This window comes from Alexandromys fortis, unplaced genomic scaffold (genome assembly GCF_014885135.2).
Source record: "Alexandromys fortis isolate MF-2015 unplaced genomic scaffold, M_Fortis_MF-2015_v1.1 scaffold_23, whole genome shotgun sequence".
Classification (NCBI taxonomy): Eukaryota; Metazoa; Chordata; class Mammalia; order Rodentia; family Cricetidae; genus Alexandromys; species Alexandromys fortis.
In genome coordinates, this window is record NW_026067907.1 from 6,025,116 (window position 1) to 6,052,065 (window position 26,950).

The following is a 26,950-nucleotide window of genomic DNA, read 5'->3' on the forward strand; positions in this document are numbered from 1 at the left end:
TTTCCTGGATCAAGTGTTTCTTCACATGCCTGTGTCCTGCCCTGCTGTGCACTTGAGAGCCTCAACAGTTGCCTGTGTTCCTTGCCCTTTCTAGTTATGTGATCATATGCGCATCTCTCTGGTCCTTCAGCAGAGGACTACGTCAGCAGGCTCTATGTCGGGTTTGGATCATTCCCAGATGTGTAAGAAAAGGACTCGGTATCAAAGCTTCACATACACATAACACACACACACACACAGTTGCTCCTGGCTGCAGGCTTGGTATTGAGATAAGATTGGTGAGTGTCTGTTGCACTAACAGGCACCCATCCCACCGGTGGTCTGTGAGTTGCAGGTTGTATATGAGTGTTCAATATATGTATATGAATATGTATATTAATATTTTATTGGAACTCAAGCTCCCAACAATTAATACAATCATGTTTATTTCTTTCATCTGAGTCGTGACTAATCAAATAGACAGTTGTAAGAACATCTGGCTAAAGATTGAGCTGCTCTTAAAAAGAAAATTGTTTTTAAAAGAAAAGACATTAGAGAGAAAAAAATAGGCATTTCTTTTCTTCGGCTTTCTTTTCTGTTCCATGGGGTAAAGTTATTCTTGTTCTCTGCCCCTCTGATTCTGCACAGGCCATGGGTTCCAGAACCCCTCATCGTCATCAGGTAACTCTAGCAATGACTCAAACCTTCCAGAGAAATTAGGTAACTGGAGAGAAGAATGTATGTGTGAACCAAATATCTGTGAGCACAGCATTGGCGTCACAATTTTCAATGGAAAAAAATGAAATAAATGCCTTAATATTTCTCTCTAAAATGCCCACAAAGCGTTCAATTCTAAAATGAATCTCATTTTTAAACATACCCAATTATAAAATGGGGCACTGAGCTGAACAGAGAATTCTCAACAGAAGAAGTTCAAATGGCCAAAAGACACTTAAGGTCATGCTCAACTTCCTTAGCGATCAGGGAAATGCAAATCAAGACAACTTTAAGATACCATCTTACACCTGTCAGAATGGCTAAAATAAAAAACACCATTGATAGCCTTTGCTGGAGAGGTTGTGGAGAAAGGGGTACACTCATCCATTGCTGGTGGGAATGCAAACTTGTGCAACCACTTTGGAAAGCAGTGTGGCAGTTTCTCAGGAAATTCGGGATCAACCTACCCCTCGACCCAGCAATACCACTCTTGGGAATATACCCAAGAGATGCCCTATCAGACAACAAAAATATATGCTCAACTATGTTCATAGCAGCACTGTTTGTAATAGCCAGAACCTGGAAACAACCTAGATGCCCATCAACGGAAGAATGGATGAAGAAAGTATGGAATATATACATATTAGAGTACTACTCAGCAGTAAAAAACAAGGACTTCTTGAATTTTGCATGCAAATGGATGGAAATAGAAAACACTATCCTGAGTGAGGTAAGCCAGACCCAAAAAGAGGAACATGGGATGTACTCACTCATATTTGGTTTCTAGCCATAAATAAAGGACATTGAGCCTATAATTCGTGATCCTAGAGAAGCTAAATAAGAAGGAGAACCCAAAGAAAAATATATAGGCATCCTCCTGAATATTAACCTTCATCAGGCGATGAAAGGAGACAGAGACAGAGACCCACATTAGAGCACCGGACTGAAATCTCAAGGTCCAAATCAGGAGCAGAAGGAGAGAGAGCACGAGCAAGGAACTCAGGACCGCGAGGGGGGCACCCACACACTGAGACAATGGGGATGTTCTATTGGGAACTCACCAAGGCCAGCTGGCCTGGGTCTGAAAAAGCCTGGGATAATACCGGACTCGCTGAATATAGCGGACAATGAGGACTACTTGAGAACTCAAGAACAATGGCATTAGGTTTTTGATCCTACTGCAAGTACTGGCTTTGTGGGAGCCTAGGCAGCTTGGATGCTCACCTTACTGACCTGGATGGAGGTGGGTGGTCCTTGGACTTCCCACAGGGCAAGGAACCCTGATTGCTCTTTGGGCTGACATGGGAGGGGGACTTAATAGGGGGAGGGGGAAGGAAATTGGAGGTGGTGGCGGGGAAGAGACAGAAATCTTTAATAAATAAATTTAAAAAAACAAATCAAGGATCCATCTGTATGCCACTCCGGGCCAGTCTTAGAACTGAGCGGAGACAGACCGTTGATGGCCTCTAAGCCTCTGTTTTGATGTGGATGGCTTAAGTCAACTGCTAGACATTTAGTTTCTGAAATGGAAACTCAGATTATCATAGCAACAGAATATTTGGATGATCTGAGAACTGGGAGAATTCAGTTTTCTGACCCAACTTCCCAGACACTTCATTTTGTTTTTGAAATTGAAATTCATATGTTCATGCCAACAAAATATTTAGATGATCTGAAAATTAAAATAATTACATTTTTGATTCAATGTCATGTATATGCCAATCCTCAAATTCCCAGAGTTTCACCTGCCACTGCCTCCTGAGTGCTGGAGTTAAAGGCATGTGCCACTTTACAGACAGATAGGATCTGTCTGTGTGTCTGTCTGTTTGAGACAGGGTTTCTCTATGTAGCCCTGGCTGTAGATCAGGCTGCCCTCTATGTCACAGAGATCTCCCCACCTCTGCCTCCCAAGTGCTGGGATTAAAGGCATGCACCAACAATGTCAAAATTTCCAACAATTTTGATGCTAGAAGAGGGGGAAAAATGGGTTCACAGGAAGCAAGGACATGGAACTAAAATCTCTAAATAAACTAGGACCCAAAATAAGCTCTCCTATCAATAAAAGAAAAATTATTCCTCCAACTTTCCTAAGAAAATAAAAAAAGCATATCTAACCCAGGGTTCCCTAAAATACTGACGCTCCAAATGTGCACATTCAGAGGGACAAGAGCATCCTTAAAAACAGGGTCATTTGTGGCTGGAGGGATGGCTCAGAAGTTAAGAGCACTTGCTACTCTTTCAGAGGACCCAACTTTGATCACATTAGGTGGCTCAAAACCACCGGAAATTCCGGAGGAATCCAGATGCCCTCTTCCAGGCTCCATGTGTGTGAACACACACACACACACACACACACACACACTTCAAAATAAATCTTTTTAAAAAATAGGGTCATGTGATAAGAAAAATACCTATAGCTTCTTTCGAGATGGAAAGAGAAAGTCTTGAAATTTGAAATTCCATTGGTAGGCTAACAAGAGATTAGATAAAACTGACAATTCTTGGATCTTCAAGAAATTTCCCAGATTGCAACACAGACCAATAAAGACGGAAAAGTAAAGCAAGGTTAGATTTGGAAGTCAGGCCAGGTGCGGTGGCGCATACCTTTAATAGGATTCAGGAGACAAAGGCGAGTCGATCTCTGGATGTTCAAGGCCAGCCTGGTCTACTTAACAAGTTTCAGGATAGTCAGGGCTACATAGAGAGACCTAGTCTCGGAACAAATAAACAAACAAAACCAGCGTGCTGAGGGAATACTATTAAGTCTATTCCAATTGATTTGACAACTTAGATGAAATAATGGTTTAAAAAATATAAATACTGCCAAAACCAACTCAAAGAAAATATAAATAAGCCTACACCCACTAAAGAAATTGACATTTTAACTTAACATTCTTCCCCAAAAGACATCCCTGGCTTAGGTCCTTGACTTTATCAGGTATCTTTTACAGTATCTAAAACTGTTCAACAAAATTGTGCTTATAGATCAACAGATGGCTGGAACAAACTAGAGACCAGAAACAGAACTCATAATTCTATGCTCAATTAATTTTCAAAATTATTGTCCGTGTAGTTCACTGGGATGAGAGTCCTTTCAGTGAACAGAATCCTAACAGTTATCCATACAGCAAAAAGTTGAACCTCATCTTTTATCTCAAACCATACAAACATTATTAGCTCAGAATGAATTATACTCCTAAGCGTAAGATCTAAAGCCTTAAGATAAACGAGATCTTTGTAAAGTGTCTATGCACAGCTTCTGTATTAATCCTAAGATGAGGTGGGAGGTGGAAGAGGAAATGTGATAAACTAGACCGGAAATTAGACAGTGTAGCTTTTGAGAAATATCAGTAAAGATGAAAAGATATGCTAGGCATAGTGATATACAGTTGTGATTCCAGCACTCAGGGCTGAAGCATAAGATTACAAGGCTGGGGAATAAGGGAAGGAAGGGAGGGAGGGAGGGAAGGAGGGAGGGAGGGAGGGAGGGAGGGAAGGAGGGAGGGAGGGAGGGAAGGGCAGAGGAGACAGACAAGGATCAAAAAGATTCATCTTGGGAAAGAAATATCTTCATTACAGCATCATGTTCTCCACCCAACCCCAGGAACTTTTAGGACCATCTTTGACTCTCAAATACATGCAAATGAAAGAAATATATATGAAGAAATATTTAACTTCCCACAGGGCAGGGTACTTTGCCCTCTCTTAGGACTGGAGGGAGGGGAGGGTGTGTGGGGGGAGCTGGAGGAAAGTAGGAGGAGGGGAGGAAGTGGAAACTTTGACTTGTATTATTTATAAAGTAATAATAAAAAAAAAACAAAGAAAAAAGAAATATTTAGGGATATAGCTATATAATATTTTTGAGACAGGTTCTCTCTATGATGTAGTCAAGGCTGGCCTTGAACTCACAGAGATCAGCCTGCCTCTGTCTTCTGAGTGCTGGGATTAAAGGGATGCTTCCATAGGAGCCTGTGGAGTCACTGACAGCTGTGTCTGAGCCAGCCTAATGACCATTGGTATTGGAACCACTGAGGCTCTTTTAGAATCTTCCTACCACAAAATACACGGGTCTCTCTTAAAAACACATTAAAATGAGTGAAGGGGAAAATAGAGAGAGAGGAATAAGATGGGGGGAAAGTGTGTTCATATCTGACATCCTATTTAGGTTCTTTTGTGAGCTCAGGGCCGACTGTATTTACCAGGTCCGTTTCTCTTTTCCTCTGGCTATTCAATGGGACCGCATTTCCTACCTCACTTACGATCACATGAGGCCAAATGCCTGGACACAACCAAAGTAAATATTTTCTTCCTGCACGTCACCAGATGCTGATGATCTCGGAAGACCTTTAGACTGCCAAAACCACTGGAGGGAGAGCCAGGATTCTGAATGAGTATATGAAGCAGCGCCTTCTCCAAAGTTAAAAAAAAATTGTGTGTTAAACCACTGAATTTGGGGGTTACAGTAGAGAAAAAGGAACTCGAAAAAGAGTAATTACAACAACAGGACATTGACACAGATATGAAAAACACAGCAAGAGAATAGAGTGAAGAGGCCGGCACCACACCCACACAGGGGTGCAGTGCAGTCCCTGCTGCACATCAGAAGGAAACGACAGCCTACTCATTTAGTGATGGCTGACTAACCCTGTTTGAGAAACTGAAAATGAGTTCCTATCATCCAGCACAAAAACACCCACTGTGGGACTTAATATCAACACAGCAGTTGTCAGCGACTGATAAGCTAGCTGCCTGCGACTGACCGAATTACCGAATTAAACAATGAGGAAGGGCTGGAAGACCGTTGGCTAAATTCTGAAAGCTCAGATCCAACCCCTCAGGTGATTGTCCTTCACTTGGAGTTTCTGTCTGACCCCGCCAGGCAGCTGAGGTTTCAGGTGTGAGCTGCAGCTGCTGGAGCCATCTGCCCCCACCCCACACACTCTGAAAAGCCAAATGGTCTCTCGCCACACTATCCCTGGCTTCGAAAGCCGGAGAAAGCTGGGGCCCAATACAAAACCGGCAGGGTTTGAGGGGAGAAGGGCTCTACAAGAAAGATGGGGCACCTCAAAAGGGGACAACGGAGCCTCTCCCGGGGGCCTCAGGAGGTCTCAAGAATCATCAACGACATCTTCTAAGTCCCTTTTTGCTCACCAGGTAATGCCAAAAGAGAAAATTAAACAAATTTAGCCTAAACATCTTCACTGGTATTTATTTGCTATCCTAGGACCAGACGATATCTCATTTTATAAATTAAAATGAGTGTTTTGACAAGCTGACATGGGGGTGACTTCAAAGACAGAAAAGGGAAAATGGGCCACGGAAGGGGAAACAGAACAAAAGACTGATTGGTCATTTTAAGGTCGCTTCCTTTGTCAGAGCGTCACGAGATAGGTAGAGACTTCCCAGGCTGGCCGAACCTGTCCTGTTGGTTTGACCTTTGCTTCTCTCTCTTTCTCTTCTTGGAAGGTTGGATCAAGCAATTCGGGCTCAGTGGTATGGGACTTTGGTATGAATTTCGATTTGACTCGTTCAGGGCAAACCATTAGGCACATATAGATTGTATTAGTACTCCAGGTTTCTGGGAGGAACTGTTTCAGGATCGTGCTGTTATAACCCGTATATGAACAAATGTCACAACCACAAAAGAGCTTTTGTAGACCAAGCTGATCTCGAACTCACAGAGATCCACCTACCTCTGCCTCCCACGTACTGGGATTAAAGGTGTGTGCCACCACTGCCTGTCTTACTCTTCACCAGGGTGGGCAGCCAGCTCATTCTCTATACCTTTGTCAGATTTGCCTCCCAAAGCACAGGCCCCGCCCTCTACCTCTCTTTCTAGCCTATTACACAGCAACCTCTGTCCTAGGAAGCCTGGTTTGCCTGACATCAGGAAATACAACCTAGTTGTCCATTTCAAAGCTGAGTTTTGTCCAAACCATTCCTTCACCTTGAAAAATAATAATTAAAAAAGTACCTCTTGGGGCTGGAGAGATGGCTCAGTGGGTTAAGAGCACTGACTTCTCTTCCAGAGGATCCGGGTTCAATTCCCAGCACCCACATGGCAGCTTATAACTGTCTGTAAACTTGTTCCAGGGGATCCAACACCCTCACTCAGAAATACATGCAGGAAATACACCAATATACATAAAATAAAATAAATTCTTAAGAAAAAAAAGTACCTCTTTTCCCCCCCAAGATACAGCTTTAAATCTACCCTTTCTTAACAAATCCGTTCACTGGGCAAGGGACAAGAGGCTTGATTTGATGTGCTCACACTGTCATCTCAAAATCCCTGATAGTTTTGAACAAGGACCTCCGATTTTCATTTTACCCTGGCCCTCAAGATTGTACCTGTGTCCAGCAGGAACAGAACTTGCATTCTTCCATTAGGTGCCTTGGGCTACACACATGGGATCCTGAATGTTGAGTCCCCAAGAAGCTAACCATGCTCAAAAGCACGCACTTCCCTTTTAGGTCAGTCCACTTAATCTACTACAGATGCACCACACTGGTTTTATACAGGGGACCAATCAGGTCTTTTAGTTCCTAGTACAGTTTTGCTAAAACAAGATGCTGCTTGCATTGGCCTTGGTGGTCAAAATCTGGACTAGGCCTCAGGCTGCTGGTTAGCGCTAGGGCAGCTGTACTGAAGTTTGAGGTGGGAACCATGTGGTTTGACTGATTCCCCCATTTCTTCTGCTTTTACAGTGTGTGTCATCTTTACTTCTCAAACCACAGGTTCTCTGAAATGCAGGTGCTTTCTTTCTCTCCAGTGGCTCTCATCTCCATAATAGGCCAATTCTGCTTGTAAGAAGAACAGAGGCCGTTGGTTAAGCAAGCAGGGAGAGCCAGTCAGAGCTGTCTCCATGGGGTTGGGATGGGCGTCTTTCTGTCCTTCTTGTGGTTGAAGCACTAAGAGCACACAAAATACATGCTTGTTGATTTTGACCTATCCACCATTGGTCTTTGCAGAGTGAAGTCTCCCACTCTGTGGCCTGTGCATAAGATGAGATGAAATAAAGCACAGCTCACAGGTCAGACTCCCCATCATCAAAGGTGGTGGCCAAGGCTCTTGGATGTATCTCACCAGTGAATGAACACGCAGTTTTCAACGGAAAAACCACATCTTTACTTTCCAAGCACTGGCCTGGGCAGATAGCAGATAGGCCGTGACTATTTCTAAGAATCATGTTTCTGGAGTTATTAATACTTTTAAGACGAAGCTTGGAATTTCTGCAAAGTATAACAAACTCACGGCTATTTGAAACTAATTGTAAGGCTAGTATTAACTCAAATTGTGAGTTTCTCTGTGTTAATTTGCTTAAAGGAGTTCTTTTAAAGTTTGGTGTTTCCTCGCATCAGCAATTTTTTTATGGTTAAGAAACATGAAAATTGGGGTCATTGAGATGTTTCCGAAGGTCAAAGCACTGCTGCCAAGTCCAAAGACCTGAGCTGGATCCCTGGACCTCCCCTGTGCTCTGACTTCCACACTCGGGCTACAGTATATGCACACACAAATGTGCACATGAACAGGAACAAAATAAATAGTCATAAAATTTGCTTTTATAAAAGAACAGAACATTTGCTAAAGTACCTGGGGAAAAAATCTAAGGAATTGGAGCAGAGGCAGGAGGCAGATTGGGCAAGGGCTGCATACACCGCAGGACTGAGACAAAACACAGTTGAAGAAAGGCAAGAATGACTGGAGTGGGCCGGAAAGAGATGCCAGACCTATGTAGAGACTGGCGTTGATCTTGAAAGCAAACTCAGAGGACCGTCACTAGTGTAGACTGGATGCTTGCATTCCCTAAAAAGAAGATTGGAGGAATGTCTGTCCCGACACGGTATTGTTTAGCAGTGGGTTCTCTGTTGCCTAAATACAGTTATTCATGGATCGGATGGGTGTCCCCTGAAGAAAGAGGTCTGAGAGGAAAACCACTCACTTCTGCTAGCCGATGACAGGTATGACGAGAGCCTAGCTGTCCGTGAATTAGGAAGCAGGCACTTGCTAAATACCAAACCTGCCAGAGCTTTGACTCTGGACTTCCCAGACTTTTGAACTATAAGAGATAAATGCATGTTATGCACAAGTCAGACAACCTAGAATATTCCGTCACAGCAACCCGACCAGGCTATGGTGAAAATGGGTATGATGGATCAAGATTTTTTTTCCCCCATAGTATATTTTTTATTCCACTAATTTCTTAGGACTCGCAGGTTTCCCCCAGTCATTTGAGTATAAATTGGTCAACATGAAGGGATTCAAGCTCACGTTGGGGCTCAAAGGTGAAAAGGAGTTTCAAGCCAAAGACTGTTGAATGCAGGGCCTGGCCATCTGCTCTACACTCAGCAGTGGGCAACAGTTCTGATTAAGGGTCTGAGGAGGAACTCACCTCCCAGGGACAGGGAGTGCAACTCACACTGTGAGGCAGCTAAATCGTGGCTGTAATGGCAAACGCCCTCCCATCAGTCTAGTGAGTGATAGCATTAACGTTGACCTTCCACAACCAAGAACAAGCGAGCAGGTGAGCCTTCAAGCTTTAAATGAGATTCTCTGTATCAGCAGCTCATGCCATGACACATAAATTGGCAAGATGTCCCAAATTATTCATCCCTTGTGCTCAGTCACTGGACATAGATCTGAGTGTTCATTCTTGTCTATCCCCAGTGATTCAATCAAAGCTGTATCCTAGGATACAGCAGGGATCCTGTAGGCTGAGGACTCACTTGGGAAGCCAACCGTTGAGCCAATCTCAGCATTGCTTCTCTCATCTCATAGATTAGCCTTCCAAACCCAGCAAAGCGTGTAGCACAGACCCAGGCATAAATGGTGTCCGCCCCAGTTTTCATAGTGGGCCAGTTCTCTGTCTGTAGTCTTCACCCCCCCCCCCCCCAACAGTTTCTCTGGCTCCTTCCAGGCCTGCTCAGTTCTCATCATCCTGTTCATGCTCCAGACATGCTAGTCTATTACTGTTCATCATCTAGTGTTTCCCAGATAGCGGCCTGAGAAGGGCAGGGAAGGAAAAGGGAAGAGGGACTCAAAGTGCAACAAAAGCGGAAAGCAATGGGCTACTCAATCAAAAAGAGCCCAAAGCTGTCCCCATTTCTCCCTTAGTCAGCTAGCCTGACACCCAGGGGAAACCGTATGGAAAGACAAGCTCTCCCACTCACCTGTCCTTATAACAGTGTCTGCTTGCTTTTTCTCCAGCAGAAGATGAATGCACCAAGAGCATTTGTAGTCTATTGTCCTCCCCTTGCTTTGCACGCTGGAGTTCAAAGGGAGCAGGGACTTTTGTCAACAACTCCTGTAGCAGGTGTTACAGGCACCAAGTCAACATTTAATGAGGAGCACTCCCTGTTTATTCTCAGGGTCACCAAGCCTTAGTTACTGTTCAATCCCGTGATAAGACACTATGACCAAGGCAACTCTTAGAAGGATTTATTGGGTATAAGGACCCAGAGGGTAAGGATTCATAGAGGCGGAGACAGTATGGTGGCAGGTGACAGACATGTTAAGACAGGTGCTGGTGGCACACACCTTTAATCCCAGCACTTGGGTGGCAGAAGCAAGCAGGACTTTGTGAGCTCAAGGCCAGCCTAGTCTACAAGAGCTAGTTCCAATACAGGCTCCAAAGCTACAGAGAAACCCTGTCTCAAAAAAAAAAAAAAAAAAAAAAAAAAAAAAGAAAGAAAGAAAGAAAAGAAAAAAGAGTTAATAAGACGCTTGAGCTACTAGGCGAACCAGTTTATAATTAATGTAGGCCTCTGTGTGTTTCTTTGGGACTGAATGGCTGCAGAACCGGGTGGGATAGAAACCTCTGTCAACAAATAGCACCTACATGGACAACTGCACCCACATAAAACTTGAGAGAGTTTGGGAAGTAATTCTAGACACAAAAAGAGTTAAGCATGGCTTAACATTTCCTCAGGTGGGCTCTCTTTGCTATAGGCAAGTATGTCTCATTTAAAAGAGGCTTCCTGACTGAGTTTTAGCTGAAAAAAAAAAAAAAAAACAAAACGTTGCAGCCCTATTAAGAGGCCCCACCACAAAACACTTAAATGGTGCTTATGAATAGCTGATAGCATGCTTCTTGGTGGTGGCAGGGACCTTGAAACTCCATAGAGTTGTGGCAATAAATATGGCTACTGCCAGTACCTCTGCCTTGAGGCTAGACTTTCAGAAAGCTAAGGAATGGGCTGGATCCAGCCATCAAAGCCAAGGCTTTAATCCTATCCATACTGTTTAGCAAAATAAAGACTCATGTGGTCAGAAAAAGAAAGATATACAGTAAAGATAGATTCAGGTGGGGGGAAAACTCTAAACGGTTTACGGTGTGTTTAAAAATATGTGTAGGCTTGGGAGAGAAAAGAAAAAGGATAAAGTTCTTAAAATAAAAAAGAAAGAAAGAGAGTAGTTGGGTGTGGTGGCACACATCTTTAATCCCAACATTTGGGAGGCAGAGGCAGGTGCATCTCTGTGAGTTCAAGGTCTGCAGAGTGAGTGCCAGGACAGCCAAAGACACACAGAGAAACCTAGTTTAAAAAAGCCAAAAATTAAAAATAAAAATAAAAGAAATAGAGTTTAAAATAAAGCCACATAAAGATGGAAAATATACAGAGAGTCTGGATACTGTATGTTATTGTGTTGTCTTTGAATTGTATGATGGCTGAGGAAGGAGCAACAGCTGCTAAAAGACATTTGATTATAAATGCTGCTGAATTAATCCAACATATGTATTTTCAAAATGCATTGACTTCAAAATTTAAGTCAAAAGGTATGTTACTTTGGAGAAGAGGAAATGAGAAGCTGTGGATTCATTCTGGGCTAAGAAAAATCAGGTTTGATCAAGAAAAACTCCCTGAAGAATCTCCAATAGGAGCAAATAGTCCAGATGATCCAGCATTTCAGAGGACCTCTGTAGGAGTTTCCTCTAAGTTCTGCATCCAGAACAGTTTCAAGACTGCTGGCTGAGATGATCAAGTCTTGCAGAATATTCCATTCAGGACTTGACCGTAATTAAAAATTTTCTTTAGGTCCCCATAAGATAATCAGCAACTCAAATCAGCAGGAAGTAGCCTAGAAAACTATGCCCACATTCCCCAAAAATGGATTATGGGTGTTTTTCTTTGTTTAGAATGTTGGTTACAAGATGTTATGGATAATGGTCAGAAGAAAAACTAACAAAGGATATTAGATTCAGAGTTCTTGTTTTTTTTTTTTTTTTTAAAAAGGAGGGGGAGTGCTGTGGGACAATAGTCTTTTATCCTGTCACTTGTATTATTTTTAAGAAAACACTGATTGGCCAGTAGCCAGGCAGGAAGTAGAGGCTGGGCAACTAGAACAGGAGAATTCTGGGAAGAGGAAAGGCCAGTCTGCAGTCATCACCCAGACACAGAGGAAGCAAGATTAGAATGCCTCACTGATAAAAGGTATCAAGCCACGTGGCTCCACAGACAAGAACTATGGGCTAATATGTGTTATAAGAGTTAATAAGAAGCCTGAGCTACTAGGCCAATCAGTTTATAATTAATGTAGGCCTCTGTGTGTTGGGACTAAAAGGCTGCAGAACCAGGTGGGATGGAAACCTCTGTCAACAGGTGTGGTGGTTCACAACATTAATCCTAGTACTCAGAAGCTCTGAATTTGAGGCCAGCCTGGTCTACAGAACAAATTTTAGGACAGTCAAGCTTAGGCAGCAAAGGAAAACGAGAAGCTGATGAAGATGTAATTAAACCAGGGGGCCATTTTCTAGCCCTAGCAAGCAGCAGAACTTGGCAGATTCATTCATGTCGTTCTGGCTTTAGAGTTAAGGATAGAAGAAATGAGTTATGGGATTTGCCTCTGTACTTAAAGAAAGCTGCTCAAGCCAGGCATGTGTCAGGGGTGTCTATGAATGGAGGCCTGGTACAGAGGTCTTTGCATGAGGCTGTGCAATGATTGCCTGGATTGCCTTGGAGACCCAAAGAGTTCGGAGATGTCAGAGCCGTGGGATACTTGCTGAGGAGAACTGCTAACAGGGAGTGGGACCAGCCCAAGAGAAAGAAGTGTGTCACAGTTAACAGAGCTGAAAGGAGCTGGAGATCTGAGGAGCACGTTGACATCAGACAGGGAGATGCCGAATTGGAGTTTGTCCAGCCGGCTTTCAATCCTGCTTTGGTCTAGTATTTCCTCACTACGTTCCCTTCCCCACATTTTGGAATGGCAATGTGTATCCTGTGTCATTATTCGTTGGGAGTATGTGGTTTGTTTTTTATTTTTCTTTTATGTTGGAAGGCCTTGCTGGTCAGAGGTTACAGTCTCTCATGGCCTGGCAACCATGTTTTCCAAAGCTTGATGACAGGGGGACTCCCTCCCGTGCAGTGAGACTTCCTGCTCTCGACCTGCCCTTATCTGGAGAATGTCCCTGGGCCCAGAGAATTGACCTTATCTGGTTTTGAAGCCTGGATGCCTGATTTATCTTTAGCATGACCCTTGGCACAGTTCCCTGCTAGAAGGTTCCCCTGCTGGACTTATGGTAGCTAAAACTTGTGCTAGGAGCTCTGCTCTAGGAGCCTGCTGCCACATATGAAGCCTTCTGACAGGTGTGCACCACTTTATACAAATTAGGGTTTGTCCCCAGGCTTCCTGATCCTGTATATTTCTTATTCTCTGGAATAAAGTTGGGCACATTCAATGAAATCATGTCCCAGAGGACTATCTTGATCATACCCACAGCTGTCTAAGCCCTGTTCTCTGCTTCTGCTCCCTCCTCCCTCAGGGACCAATGCACCAACAATCCTGAGGAAGAAGAGCCACAGTTTTGCAAGGGATTAAAGTCAAGGTATTGCATGCATCTCAGATAAGTTTGAAACTGTTATAGACTACGGGGACTTCTGAAGTTGGAACTTCATGAAGTTGAAAACTAAATGCAGTTTTACATTATAATATGGTTACAAGACTTAGGGGGCCAGAGAGCAGGATATGATTTTGAAAGAAAATGGAGTGACACTATTTGGAGGTGTAGCCTTGTTGGAGCAGGTGTGGTCTTGTTGGAGAAAGTCTGTCACTGTGGAGGTGGACTTTGAGGTCTCATATATGCGCAAGACACACCCAGTGAGACAGACCCCTCCCTGTTGCCTGAAAGCCAAGATGTAAGATACCGGACTTCTCCAGCACCATCTCTGCCTGCACGCCACCATGTCACACCATGATGACAATGGACTGAACCTCTAAAAATGTGAGCCACCCCAATTAAATGCTTTCCATTGTAATAGTTGCTGTGGTCATGGTGTCTCTTCACAGCAACAGAAACCATAACAAAGACCCTCAGTGACACACCTCCTTCAACAATGCCATGCCTCCTAGTCCTTCCTGAACAGGTGCACCAACCAAGCATTCAAACATATGAGCCTATGGGGGCCATTCTCCTTCAAACCACCACTGCTGAGTAGTACATCTCCAGAATTTACAGATCCTGCAGATCTGACACTTATACCCTTTGACCACTGTTCCCCATCTTCATTCCAGGCCCCTGGTGATCTCCATAAGAGTTTCTATAGCTTATTTGTTCCTAAGGGTTCAACGTTTTTGGATCAAAAAAAAAAGTGAGATTATCCAATATTTGTTCTGGTTTAATTCACTCATCATAATGTTCCCCGGTTCATCTGTATCGTCACCGATGGCAGAACATCTGTTTTATTTTTAAAGGATCATCTGTTGGCGGACATTTGGACAGCTCCACGTCTTACACCGGGCGGTGGTGGCGCACGCCTTTAATCCCAGCACTCGGGAGGCAGAGGCAGGCGGATCTCTGTGAGTTCGAGACCAGCCTGGTCTACAGAGCTAGTTCCAGGACAGGCTCCAAAGCCACAGAGAAACCCTGTCTCGGGGAAAAAAAAAAAAAACAAAAAAAAAAAAAACCAGATGTTTCTCTTTGAGACATGAGTGTAATTTCCTTTGGCTGTGTGCACAGAAGTGAGACTACTGGGCCATGCAGCAGTTCTAGTTTTATTTTATTCTATTTTTCTGAGGAATCCGCACACTGTTGATCAATTCTCCACGGTTAAATCTAAAAGGTGAAATCTGGGATACAGAAATCACTCCCATGGTACGTTAGGGCCTTGTCACACTTACCAATACCAGAGGTAATTTAAAGGGGGAACGACTCTGAATCACGGTTTCAGCCTCAGGTCAGTTGGCTCCATCACTGTCGCCCCTAAGATATGGTATGGCATCATTGCCAGATGTGCCTGATGGCTCACAACTGTTTGCCTGTGGTGGCCAGGGAGCAGATACAATACAACCTTGCTTTTCATTTTTCTTTTTCCTTTCCTTTCCTTTTCTTCTTTCTTTCTTTCTTTCTTTCTTTCTTTCTTTCTTTCTTTCTTTCTTTCTTTCTTTCTTTTTCTTCCTTCCTTTCTTCCTTCCTTCCTTCATTTCTTTTTTTTTAGTTTTTTGAGACAAGGTTTTTCTGTGCATCCCTGACTGTCCTGGAATTTACTCTGTAGATCAGGCTGGTCTCAAACTCACAGAGATCCTCCTGCCTCTGCCTCCCGAGTGCTGGGATTAAAGGCGTGCGCCACCACCCCCTGGCTACAACCTTGCTTTTTAAATTCCCCTTGTGCTGGTGTTGCACCTACAAACGTGCTGAACACTCCTAAGACCCACCTGCCACCTGCCTTTATACAAGATGTGTGACAAGTACCAGCCCCACAAAGGGACCAGCAGCACAAGAAAGGCAAACATGCTTTGTGTGCCCAGGGAAAGTGGTGTCACGACAGGAGACAGTAGTTACGATGGGTCGACTAAGCCCATTTTCCACAAAGGACTAAAAATGCAGGCTGTGCCGAGACCTGCAGGTCTGAGAGAGCGCTGCCTGTTCCGAGATGTGAGTCTTGTGAACCGGGAGGCGGGAGAAGAGTAAGGGACAGGAGGAGGAGGCCCCGCTCTAAGCTGATTCTGTTATGAAAACAAACAAATAAATAAATCGTGAGTTTTTATTCAAAAAACAAAAACAAAGAAACAAGCATGAGTTTCCCAAACCTGCTTCACTGATGAACTTCTTTCAGCTAGGCCCCACTTCTAGGAATTTCACTTCATAATAATGTCATTAAATTAGGAGCCACCAATCCATTAATCATTTAGCTCAGAGTTCTCACAATCCAATCACCGCTCCTACAACAGGAAACCAAGCTTTTGTCACATGAGCCCTGGGGAGACACTTCCTATTCACAAGAGGTGGGAGAAGCCGAAACTTGTGCCCCGTGAACTTACAGGCAGGTTTGTGGAGAGCCTGCCTTCCCAGCTGTGACCCTCGGCCTTGGCACTGTCCCAACAAAACGTGCATAGGAACTCCTGCAAAGAGGTGTCGCTTCAAACGCTAAATGCCAAAGAGCATGGGCAATCCCTCGTGGCCTGCTGTAACCTTGAGTCCAGATGTTGTCATCTTACACAGATGTGAGTGGCTTTTTTTTTTTTACTTACTACGTAAACACTTTTAATACACATTTTTACATATTTTTCTTTTTCTTTTTTTTCTTTTGGTTTTTCGAGACAGGGTTTCTCTGTAGCTTTGGAGCCTGTCCTGGAACTCCCTTTGTAGATCAGGCTGGACGCCACCACCGCCTGGTCTACAGAGCGAGTTCTAGGACAAGCACCAAAGCTACAGAGAGAAATCCTGTCTCAAAAAACCAAACCAAACCAAACAAAAAAGTTATTTACTTGTTTATTTAAAAAAATATAAACTTGAGCCGGGAGGTGGTGTTACACACCTTTGATCCCAGCTCTCTGGAGGCAGAGGCAAGCAGATCTCTGAGTTCAAGGCCAGTCTGGATTACTGAGTGAGTTCCAGGACAACCAAAGCTATCTTGACAAAAACAGGCAAGCAAGCAAACAAACATAAAATATGAATTTAAAATGGGGCTGGAGAGATATAGGTGGTTAAGAATGCTGGCTGTTCTTCCAGAGGATCCAGGTTCAAGTCACACAGATGATGGCTGAGAACCATCTGTAGCACTGGTCCCGGCATCTTAAAGTTAAATACCTTTTAGTATATAAACTTATGCTTTAAAATAATTTTTTTCATGGCCCATAAAGTTCTGGTTAAACTCTCTAAAATTTTCTGGACTTGTACAGCTTATTTCTAAGCTCTTCACATAAATGGACGGTACTATACACAATGTTTTCACCTTTGTCAATACTCTTAAAATACTGTTTTGGCCTTGGTCTCCAGGAGTGATGGATTAATACCAATCCCCTATGAGCATAAACTCTGGAAATGTTCCAGTCCCTTCACAAAACAGCACAACGTTCCCATAGAGCCTTCAGGTAGCCTCCCATATATTCTGAACTGTTAGTACTGCAAATAGTAGGTAAATAGCTGTTTCTGATGGTTTAGAAAATAGTGGCAATAAAAGGAAGTCTGCACATGATCAGTGCAGATGCAGTTTCTCTTTTCAGATGTTTTCAATCTGAGACTGGCTGAATCCAGGGGTTGGGGAATGTGTAAAGATAAAGGATTGATTGTATTACCATTTTATGAACCTCCCAGAACTTAATTTGTTTACATGTACCTTACTTATTGGGACAGTCCTATTAACAAGTATACAGGTGTTTTCTACTTGGTCTTAAAATGCTTTTTGATACAGGTCTTTGCTATCTTGCCCAAGTCTGACAGGAGGATACATTCCTAGAAGCTGCTGGTCCCAAGATTATGGTTCCTTTCAATTTTGTATTATCAAATCAGGCAAATTATTTGAGGCATCATTTGTTTATCATGGTAAATAATTAGATAAAACCTTCTCAAAGGGTTCAGTGAGTCAGGGGCTTCAAGTCTAGAATGCGGAATGAAGGCTCTCAGTGGCTTTCTTTTTCCTGTACTTAGAAAGATAACAGTTGAGACTGCCCAGATGGCTCAGCTGATAAAAGCACTGGCTGCCAAACCGGACAGCCTCAGTGTGATCTCCAGGATCCACGTGGTGGAAGAGAACGGACTCCTACAAGTTGTCCTCCGAGCTACACACATGTTATAAGCATGTACCCACTCATGCCCAACGTGTATGTGGGTTAGGACTTTTTTTTCCCTGTGATAAAACATTATGAAAAGCAACTTGATGAGAAACGGGTTTATTTTGCTTACACTTCCAATCATAGTTTGCATCATGGAAGGAAATCAGGGCAGTAACTCAAGGCAGGAACCTGGAGGCAGGAACTGATGCAGAGGCCGTGGAGAAGGGCTGCTGCTCACTGGTTTGCTCCTCATGGTTTGCTCAGCCTGCTTTCTTACGGAGACCAGGACCACCAGCCCAGATGTGGCAACACCCATCACAGTCTTTCATCAAGAAAATGAACAAGAGGCTTGCCTGAAGGCCGGACTGGTGGGGGCATGTTTTCTTCAAATGAGGTTTCCCCTTCCAAAATGACCCTAGCCTTTGTCAAGTTGACATAACCAGCCAGCACTACACATACACAGAACATATACATACAACACACACACTCTACTTAAGAATATTACCACGGCTGACTATAGCATTGACCATGAGCTCAACACATAACACAGTCACAGAAAACCCAATAGTACCACTTAAACATAATTATTGCCTATAACTGGCAAAATCTCTGGAGAGTCAAAAAAAATTTTTCCCCCAGTGCTAGGGAGCAAACACAAGGGTCATACGTCATTCATTCTACACCCCCCCCCCAGAAGTTATAAATTTGAATACCAACTTCCTGGGGTAATAGAGTCTATTTTATGTCTAGAAGATATATCCTAAATAAAAATACAATGTACTAAACTATCATAACAATTAAGGCAAATTTTCCAGTGGTATTTTTTTGTGAAAAAAAAAAATCTCATTGCTTGATTTAAGTCATCGTTTACTAATAAAACTCACATAGATTCCACTGTGGACAAACTACTCTGAATTAAAGATGTTATAATTCGGACTTCTCTTTCAACTTAAGGAAACCTCTTGTACCCTCAAAGCTCTGAGGCTTTTTTTTTTTTTTTTTAATGATCCAAAAGACCGAAGTGGGTCATCTCAGAATGGAGTCCCCAAGCGTCCAGGCCCAGAAAGACGCCCGGGCCAGATCACAGCCTTGAGGAAACTCCATGGAGAAGGCAGGATCTCCCAGGCAGGGAGCAGGAAGCCATTGCTCGGCCCGGGCTGGCTGTCTATGTGGCACCCGCGGTAGTCAACCCCCAAGCACCCCGACCCCTCCGCAGCCCCGCCGTGTCCCGGGGATCCCAGGCGGGTAGCCAGAGCCGTCGTCGTCCTCCACCCGCACGCAGCGACCCGGGAACCGCTCGGCTCGGACCAGGCCGCGACCCGGGCGCTCGCCCGCCCCCGCGGCCGCCGCTCCGGCCGTGGCCCACGCACACAGGGGCCCGCGGGCGGCGGGGTCGGGGCGGAGGCCGGGGCGGGCGTGGAGGCCGGACTGCGACCGAGGCCCCAGGCGCGCTTCCGCCGGCCGCGCCGCGCACGCCGCGGTCCATGGGAGGCTTGGCCGGCGGGGGCGGGGGCCGCGCAGCCGGGGACTTTCAGGAACTGCAGGCGCGGGCGGCGGCGGGAGGCGCCGAGCCGCGGGGGCCCGAGCGCCGAGAGCAAGGCTGAGACGGAGCCGCCGCGCCGCCGCGCCGGGCCGCAGCCGCCAGCCACAGCCGCAGCCGCAGCCGTCCTCGCCGCCCGCCTAGGGCCGAAGCTCGCTCCGCGGCGCGGGAGACCAGCCGGCCCAGCGGGGCCCGGGAACCGCCCGCCATGGCCACCAAGGTGAGGGGCGCGCGGCGCAGGCCGGGCCGGCCGTTCGGCTCCGCTGCGGCGGCGGGGGAGGGAGGCCGAAGAGCCCCGGCGGGGTCGCTCGCGAGTCCCAGCGGCCCGGGCCGCCGCCTCGGGCACCGGAGCGGAGGAGCGCTGGGGTCGGCTTCCCGGGAGGCGGCTTTGCAAAGTTTGCACCTGAGCCGAGGCGAGCGCCCCGGGACGGAAAGTTTCCGCAGCCCTGGAACCCCGGACCCCCGGAGGCTGCCGCCCGTCGCCTGCCTCCCTCCCCGGTCCGCGGCCCCGCGCGCCAGGGGGCCGAGCCGGGTGGGGAGGACGCTGCAGCCTCCCGGAGCCGCGCTCTGCGCCCACTGCCTTTAAGTCTCTCATTTTTTCCTTTTGGTTTGCTGTCTTTTCGGTTTGAATGGGACGTTTTCGGAGTGAATAAAGTATCAAGAGGGGAATGACTGTGCTTTTAGGTTACGTGTGTGCTGGCAGAAGAGAAACAACAACAACAAGAAAAAAGGGCCAAGGCCCGAATTGCTTAGTGGAACTTTGGTTCCTGCTTGGTGAATGGCCAGGAATCTTGGTTTGCTTATTTTATGCTGCTGTTTGTGAAATTAGCAGTCCGTTTTTGCTATCTGAGTCTGCAAAAATTCGTCTCTCCGGTTCCCTTTTCTTGTGCGGTTTCAGTAGTTACTTGGGGATGAAATAGCCCTCTGGAAAAGCCTGAACCTTGGAAATGAGGACCTGGGGACGGAGGAAGTACCATAGGTGAACCCCTGATGGATCTGTGAAGTGATGTGTGGGGAGTGGATTAACTTGTCCGTGGAGTTCTGATTATGTCAAACATCAGCATGTCTTTCCATAATTATTTTTGAATTATCTGAGCTGCTTCTGGGTTGGTGCAAACTTTTTTATTTTCGGGTGGGAGTTTATGGAGGATAATTTTTTTTAAAATGTAAAGGAGTTTGAGAGATGAGAAGTGCCTGATACCGCTTGGTCTGTTGAAGTTGGGGCCCAGACAGATTCCGTGCTCCAGCTCTGTAGGTGGAGTGTTTATACAGAAATAAGGCTTCCCCAGGGAACTTGCTAGGGTCGCTGTCATCAGAATTGCCTCGTTAGTCTATCTGGGCTGTGTCGTGGCTTGGTTTTATCAGATATGAACCAACTGCCCACCTCTTGAACATCCTGATTTTGTGACCACCTTGTTGGCAATAAAACCCAATTCAAGCGAAAGATTTCTAAGGAAATTTGATTTTGAGGTTTGTTGCCAAACATTTCAGAAATTGCGAGTCCAGGTGCATAGTTGTCTTGCACCTGTGACAGACAGTGGTTCGTGACATGAACCCTATTCTCTAGGAGTCGGTCTGTAATATTTTTGACGGCTCTGAGGCGCGCATGCCTGTTTTCTCTTGGCAGCAAATGCACATGCCCATGCTTAATGAAACGTTTGTTTGCCGGTGAAGCTTGAACTTTAACGTTTCTAGTGGAAAAAGCATGGTGGTCCTTGTTCTGAAGTTGAGTTGCCTGTGACCTCACTGAACACAAGTCTCTTAGTCCTTAGCTGTGTAAACATTTCCTCCCTTGTTATCTGCTTCTCTGAAGGCAAATTCCAGTTCTCCTGGCCCTTGGTGCCCTTCCCCACTTTGTAATCATAGTTCCTGGTGGCGGCGTCCCCACGTGGACTGGGTGACAGACCATTGCTGACTGAAGAAAGGGGCTGGCTGGGAAGCAGTCGTTAGAAGGGAAGCCTTCTGCAGTTTTCTAGCTTTTCTGTTCCCACATGCTTCTTGTGACGAACCAGAGTCTTCTTTTTCAGTTGTTCCCAGAGAGACGAGTTGTCACTGTTGTTTGTCCCAGCCCCTTCCCTTTCCTGCTCCTGAACGGTTTGATTTTTCTCCTTCCTTTACTCCTGTAGGTGGTTAGATGTCCTTAGTAATGATGATGATGGACTCTGAATAACGTTTTAAGCTCAAGTGGTACTCGAGCTTTGGCTGTAAGAGCTGAGTGTTGGGAAATAAGTGCTTCATCTGGACGTTTGAGGTATTGCTGGGATTGCCGTAGGATTTACTGGAGGATGGCATTTTCTTCAGACACTCTTTTCGTCTTCCTTGTTCTTAGTAGATTTCCTTGAATATACTCTGAAGTCCTTTTTTTTTTTTTTTAAATTACTTTTTGTGTATGGGTGTTTTGTCCACATGGACATCTGTGTACCACATGCCTTCCTGGTGCCCACAGAGGTTAGAAGAGACCACTGGATCCCCTGGAACTGGAGTTAACTGAGAGTTGTAAGCTCCCATGTTGGTTCTGGAAGAGCAGCCAGTGCTTTTAACCACTGGACCATCTCTCTAGTCATCCTGAATCTCGTTACTTTAAGAGTTATTGGTAAAGTCATAATAGACAAAAAGAACTTTAATTGGGCAGTTCTTCTGCTAAAGACAGAAAATCAGAAACTGAACATTTTAAAGGGATCATCTGGGTTTGTTTCTCATCTTCCTTCAGTCAAGTGCTGGACTGCGCTTGAGTACACTGCTTGGAGACAGGTCTCATTTAACAAACACAGGGAGGGACGGGCGGATGGAGTGTGTCTGTCGTGACCTGCTTAGGTGTCTCCTGAGATTATGCTCTGACATAATCCTGCAGTGAATCTGAGTAAACATGAGTTCATTTCAAAGATCAAGTCTTGAGAACTTTTTGTCTATGTCAAAATAAACACAATTAATGGCAGTGGGCCTATAGCCACGTGATTAACTGTTAGTTCCATACTGGAGTTGGGCTTCGCTGGTTGATTTGGATCCTGTTGTGCTTACACGGTCACTTTATAGGAATAATAAAATTCTGGGATGCCTGGTGCCTTGCCTTCCAACTTCACTTTCCAGATCTGTTATGTAGCTTATGGTTGAATCAAATGAGTGTGGAACCTTAGCAGTCTGGCTAGGAGACGAGGCTCTTCACCAGACTGCATCCATGGGCACAGTTAGAAAGCAACCTTGTAGTCTCTTCCAAGCACAAACCTCTTTATTTGATTAATAGAAATCCTACCAGAAGAGTCTTAAGAATTAAAGCCGAGTGGCTGAGATTGGCTGATCGGTGACGTGTACATGGGTGGGGACCTGGGTTCCAGAATCCAAGTTAAAAAAAAAAAAAAGCCCCAACTAGAGCATCTGTAGTTAGAGCACTGGGAAGACCTCCCTGGCCAGCCAGCCTGTCAGAGTCAGCAAGAGACATAGTCTCAAAATAAGATGGAGAACCAGAAAGGCCACCTATGTGACCTCTGACCTCCTGGCCTCCACACACATGTGGACACATGCACAAATGTGTGCACGTGTGCACATGCACACACACAAGACTTTTTAAAATAGTTAGTTTGGGGAGAATTTTGTTCTGATTTTGACATGGGCCCTCACTGGCCTGGAACTCGCTCTGTAGACCAAGTTAAACTCCCAGCGGTTGCAGGCCTCTGTGCCCAGGTGCTGGGATGGCAGGCATGTGCCACCATACCTAACTGTATAGTTATAGCGCAGGAGACCTAGAGATGCTTCCTGGGCACTTCGCACAACAGTATTGTATGTCTTACCTGTCTGTATGTGTAGTCAGAGAAAGGTTCTGTAAGAAACGTGAAACAATCTTTAGTAAAGGAGGAAGAGATTAGGAAGTGAAGAGTTTGGCAAAGATTGTTTTTACTGTGTTTTGCCTTTATATTGATCATCTGAATGTTAAATAATCGCTTGACTTTAACCGCTTAAAACTTGGTAGCTTTCATCAGGGTGTAGTGGTGTCCACCTGTAATGCTAGCTCTAGGGGCGTGGAGACAGGCGGATCTAAGTTCGAGGCCAGTTCGGGCTTTGTGACCAGACCCTGTCAAGAAAGCCCTGATGTGATGTGTCTGCTGTTCCTTCCTGCGTGCCTTCTCTGTGTGCATGAGGTCTTAGCCCAGAGCATCCCTTCCCAGAAGCCTCTTTGTCCTGTCATTCCTCCCAGTTCCCGGTTACATGTGCTTCTCTAGCTGGTGGCTGCCTCCTTAAGCTGCTGTGGGCCCCGGAGGCTGGACTTGTATGTTTGCTCACCTTTGTATCCCCAGCATCAGCGTGGAAGAGCACAGTGATGGCAGTCTAGTGACAGAGACTCATACATTGTAGCTTACCTCCGACTGAAAGTTAGCAACCCCTTTTTAAAAGGAACCTATACATGCACAATGCAAAAATTATACCTGCGGTTTAGATATTAGTAATGTTTTGAAATACAGGGGTCTACTCATAATTCCATGAAAAATTGATTCTTAGTGTGTTAAATAGCTGGAGCAGCCTCACAATTTGAGATTTCAAAGAGTGATCGTTAACCTGTGAGTTGTAAACATTGTGCTTAGCTTCCAAAAGTTGAAGATTTCCCCGTTATCTTTTGGTTATTTCTCATTTGAAAGCGTCGATCAGGGAGTCTCCTTGACAGCCAGTACTGTGGCTAGAAATCTGTTGAGACTAAGCGTATACTTAGGAAGCAATTATTTATGCGTCTTTGTGCAGAAAGGGTCTATCAGTTCTCTGTGTGCATGTAGTTAGTGAATTAGGTTGAACTTGTTAAATATGCTCTTCACATCTGTATCCTTACAGATTTACAGTCTGAAGTTGGTGGAAATACTAAATTGGGCTCTTGCAGGAGAAGGGATAGAGAGATTTAAGAGCCAGAGGACCAGGGAGTCCGCTGTGATGTGGTGATACTATAGGAAGCCTTAGGAAGCCTTACCTAGACATCTCAATAATGTGGTTGCCCAGACAGCCTGCGTCATGACCGCACCAGCAGCATACCGATGGGATGGAATCCTCGGGCCTCACCCGCAGGGAAGAGTTCTGGCATTCAGTGGCTGCTGAAGGAGGGGGAGTCAAGGCTCTCCAGGGACAAGACCCTTGTCAGGCTTGAGTGATCAGCTCCAAACACTTGTGTATGTGAGCAGCAATAAATGTACTCAGGTGTGTGCGCACGTGCTCATATAAGTAAAGAGAACCACAGAAGGGGTCTAAGTCAGCCAGAGTGGGCGGGTTGGAGAGAGAAGTGAGGGAGGGATGGAAATGTTACAAATACAGCATGCTTACATGAGTTCTAAAAACTTTATAAAAAATAAACTTAAAATATAAAACAAACGACTAAATAAAATAGTGGGCTTAAATAGTTTCACTAAGCTTAATAGTACCTTTCAGGTGATTAGACTTTTGTCTTTACGAGGTGACCCCCTGTTGCTAGTGATACATTGTTCCTTAAAACTATTGTTTCCACTGTTAATCTGACTTTGCTAGCTTTCATTTCATAAATATCAGTTGAATTATTTATTTATTTGTTTGTTTTTTTTCCAGACAGAGTTGGCTACCAGCTCTGGAACTTGCTCTGTAGACCCGGCTGGCCTCAAACCCACAGAGACCCACCTGCCTCCCAAGTGCTGGGAAAGGGTCCTGACAGATCTTACCTTTTGATCCGAGCTATCTTTGTTGCTAGGGATTTTTTTTAATATTTATTTATTTGTTATGTATACAATATTCTATCTGTGTGTATGCCTGCAGGCCAGAAGAGGGCACCAGACCTTATTACAGATGGTTGTGAGCCACCATGTGGTTGCTGGGAATTGAACTCAGGACCTTTGGAAGAGCAGGCAATGCTCTTAACCTCTGAGCCATCTCTCCAGCCCCCGTTGCTAGGGATTTTTATCTGCCGCTGTTTATGTTTCCTGACATTTACCATCTCACAGGTTGATTGAGGGTTAGTCAGCTCTTAGGGTTTTGGAAGCTATACTGCCTCTCCTGATCCCTAGCATTTGGGATCTCTTTCCCCAGTGGAGGACGTTAGTCTGTTAATGTTTCTAAATTTAAGTCTGAAATTACTCAATATCATACTTTTTTTTTTTTTTTTTTTGATTTTTCGAGACAGGGTTTCTCTGTGGCTTTGGAGCCTGTCCTGGAACTAGCTCTGTAGACCAGGCTGGTCTTGAACTCACAGAGATCCGCCTGCCTCTGCCTCCCGAGTGCTGGGATTAAAGGCGTGCGCCACCACCGCCTGGCTAATATCATACTTTCTGAATTTAAAAATGACCTAAGGATATATAACTGCAGTAAATTTCCTAGTATAGTCAGTTATTACTTAGTATTAAATAAAATAGAAACTGGATGTTTTCACTGTATAGAGTTAATGATTATTTAGATGTATGGTGTCCCTATCTTTGTATACTATATTTTCTTATATTCAGTCCTTTGCCTCCGGAGTGCTGGGATTAAAGGCGTGTACCACTGCTCCCAGCTACACCCTTTCTTGGGTACAGGGTTTTCTTCTGCTTAGAGTAAATTGGGGTTCCCATTAAGGCAGGCTTGTTGTTGATAACTGGTCATTTATGAAATGCATTTTTCCTGTCCATCAGAGATGGTGGGCTTTCTGGGTGCAGCAAGTTCTAGGCTCAGCACAGTGAACCTGTCCTTGCTCAGCTTCCTGGGTCACTGAGCAGCCATTGGCTACAGTTGTTTTCTAAGTGCCCAGGTCTTCTCTCCGCCTGTTGTCAAGACCTCCGTCTTCACTGTTCTGAAGTCCACTGTGGTGTCAGTGTGGATTATGTGCAAAGCTTGGGACTTAAGGGGATCTGGGCTGTGTTCTGGTGTTAGAAGTTCTGTTGGGTTTTTCTTTAGTCTCTGATTCCTTCCTCATGTTTCCAGTTTCTGACCTGATGAGCCCGGTAACAAGTCCAGCTGGGTCTTTCTGAACCCTCCTTCATGGTGCCTTGTTTCCTTAGATGTTTCACTATTTATTTTCCCTTGGGATCAATCTGAGTGGTTCTGGTTGTCGCACTGAAATTGTGTGTCCCAGTCCTCTGGAGTCTCAGCCTTGAGTTGTCCTCCCGTGCTGCTCCTTCGTGGTTTCCAGCTATGCCAGACAGCCGATGCTGGCCTCCGCTTCCCTCCTTCCCTGCTCCACACCTTGGCTTCATTTCCTTGCTGCCCCCTCCTTCTTTCCTTCTGACTGGGATTCCTAGCAGCCCCAGCTGGTCAGGGTCAGAATTTTGCTCCCTTATTTCCCTGACTCTGTGCAGCCTAAGTGCAGCCCAGTCAGGGTTCGGTGAATACAGGGTGAAATTCTGCTTAGCACGTGTACTTCTCTCTGGGTTTCTCTGCCTTTACTCCAGTTTGGCATTTTCCAGAGCTTTTCCCTTGTGCTGACTAAGGAGCGTGTCTTACACGCCATGTGACTGGATGCTTTTTTTGGTTTTTCGAGACAGGGTTTCTCAGCTAGCACTGGCTGTCCTGGAACTCGCTTTGTAGACCAGGCTGGCCTTGAACTCACTGAGATCCACCTGCCTCTGCCTCAAGTACTCTGGAATTAAAGGCGTGTGCCACCACAGCCCTGCTGACTATCTGCTTTTTGCTTGAACATTCATTGTACTTTGCTGTTCCAGTCTGGTATTAGCTTGGCACACCTGCTGGAATAAAAGCCGAGTCAGAGTGTCCTGGGAGCACACTCACTGGAAGGGAAGAGAGTGGAGTGTGATAGC

At 45.2% G+C, this 26,950-nt stretch overlaps 1 protein-coding gene across 1 annotated transcript in view; it reads left to right on the forward strand.

Moving 5' to 3' along the window:
- Positions 1 to 19,195: 19,195 nt before the first annotated feature.
- Positions 19,196 to 26,950, forward strand: part of Snx9 (sorting nexin 9) — a 78,795-nt gene continuing 71,040 nt past the window's right edge. Inside the window, exon 1 of the mRNA XM_050135718.1 lies at positions 19,196 to 19,443. Coding sequence (XP_049991675.1) covers positions 19,432 to 19,443 — 12 coding nt within the window. The 5' untranslated portion in view covers positions 19,196 to 19,431. The remainder of the gene's footprint in view (positions 19,444 to 26,950) is intronic.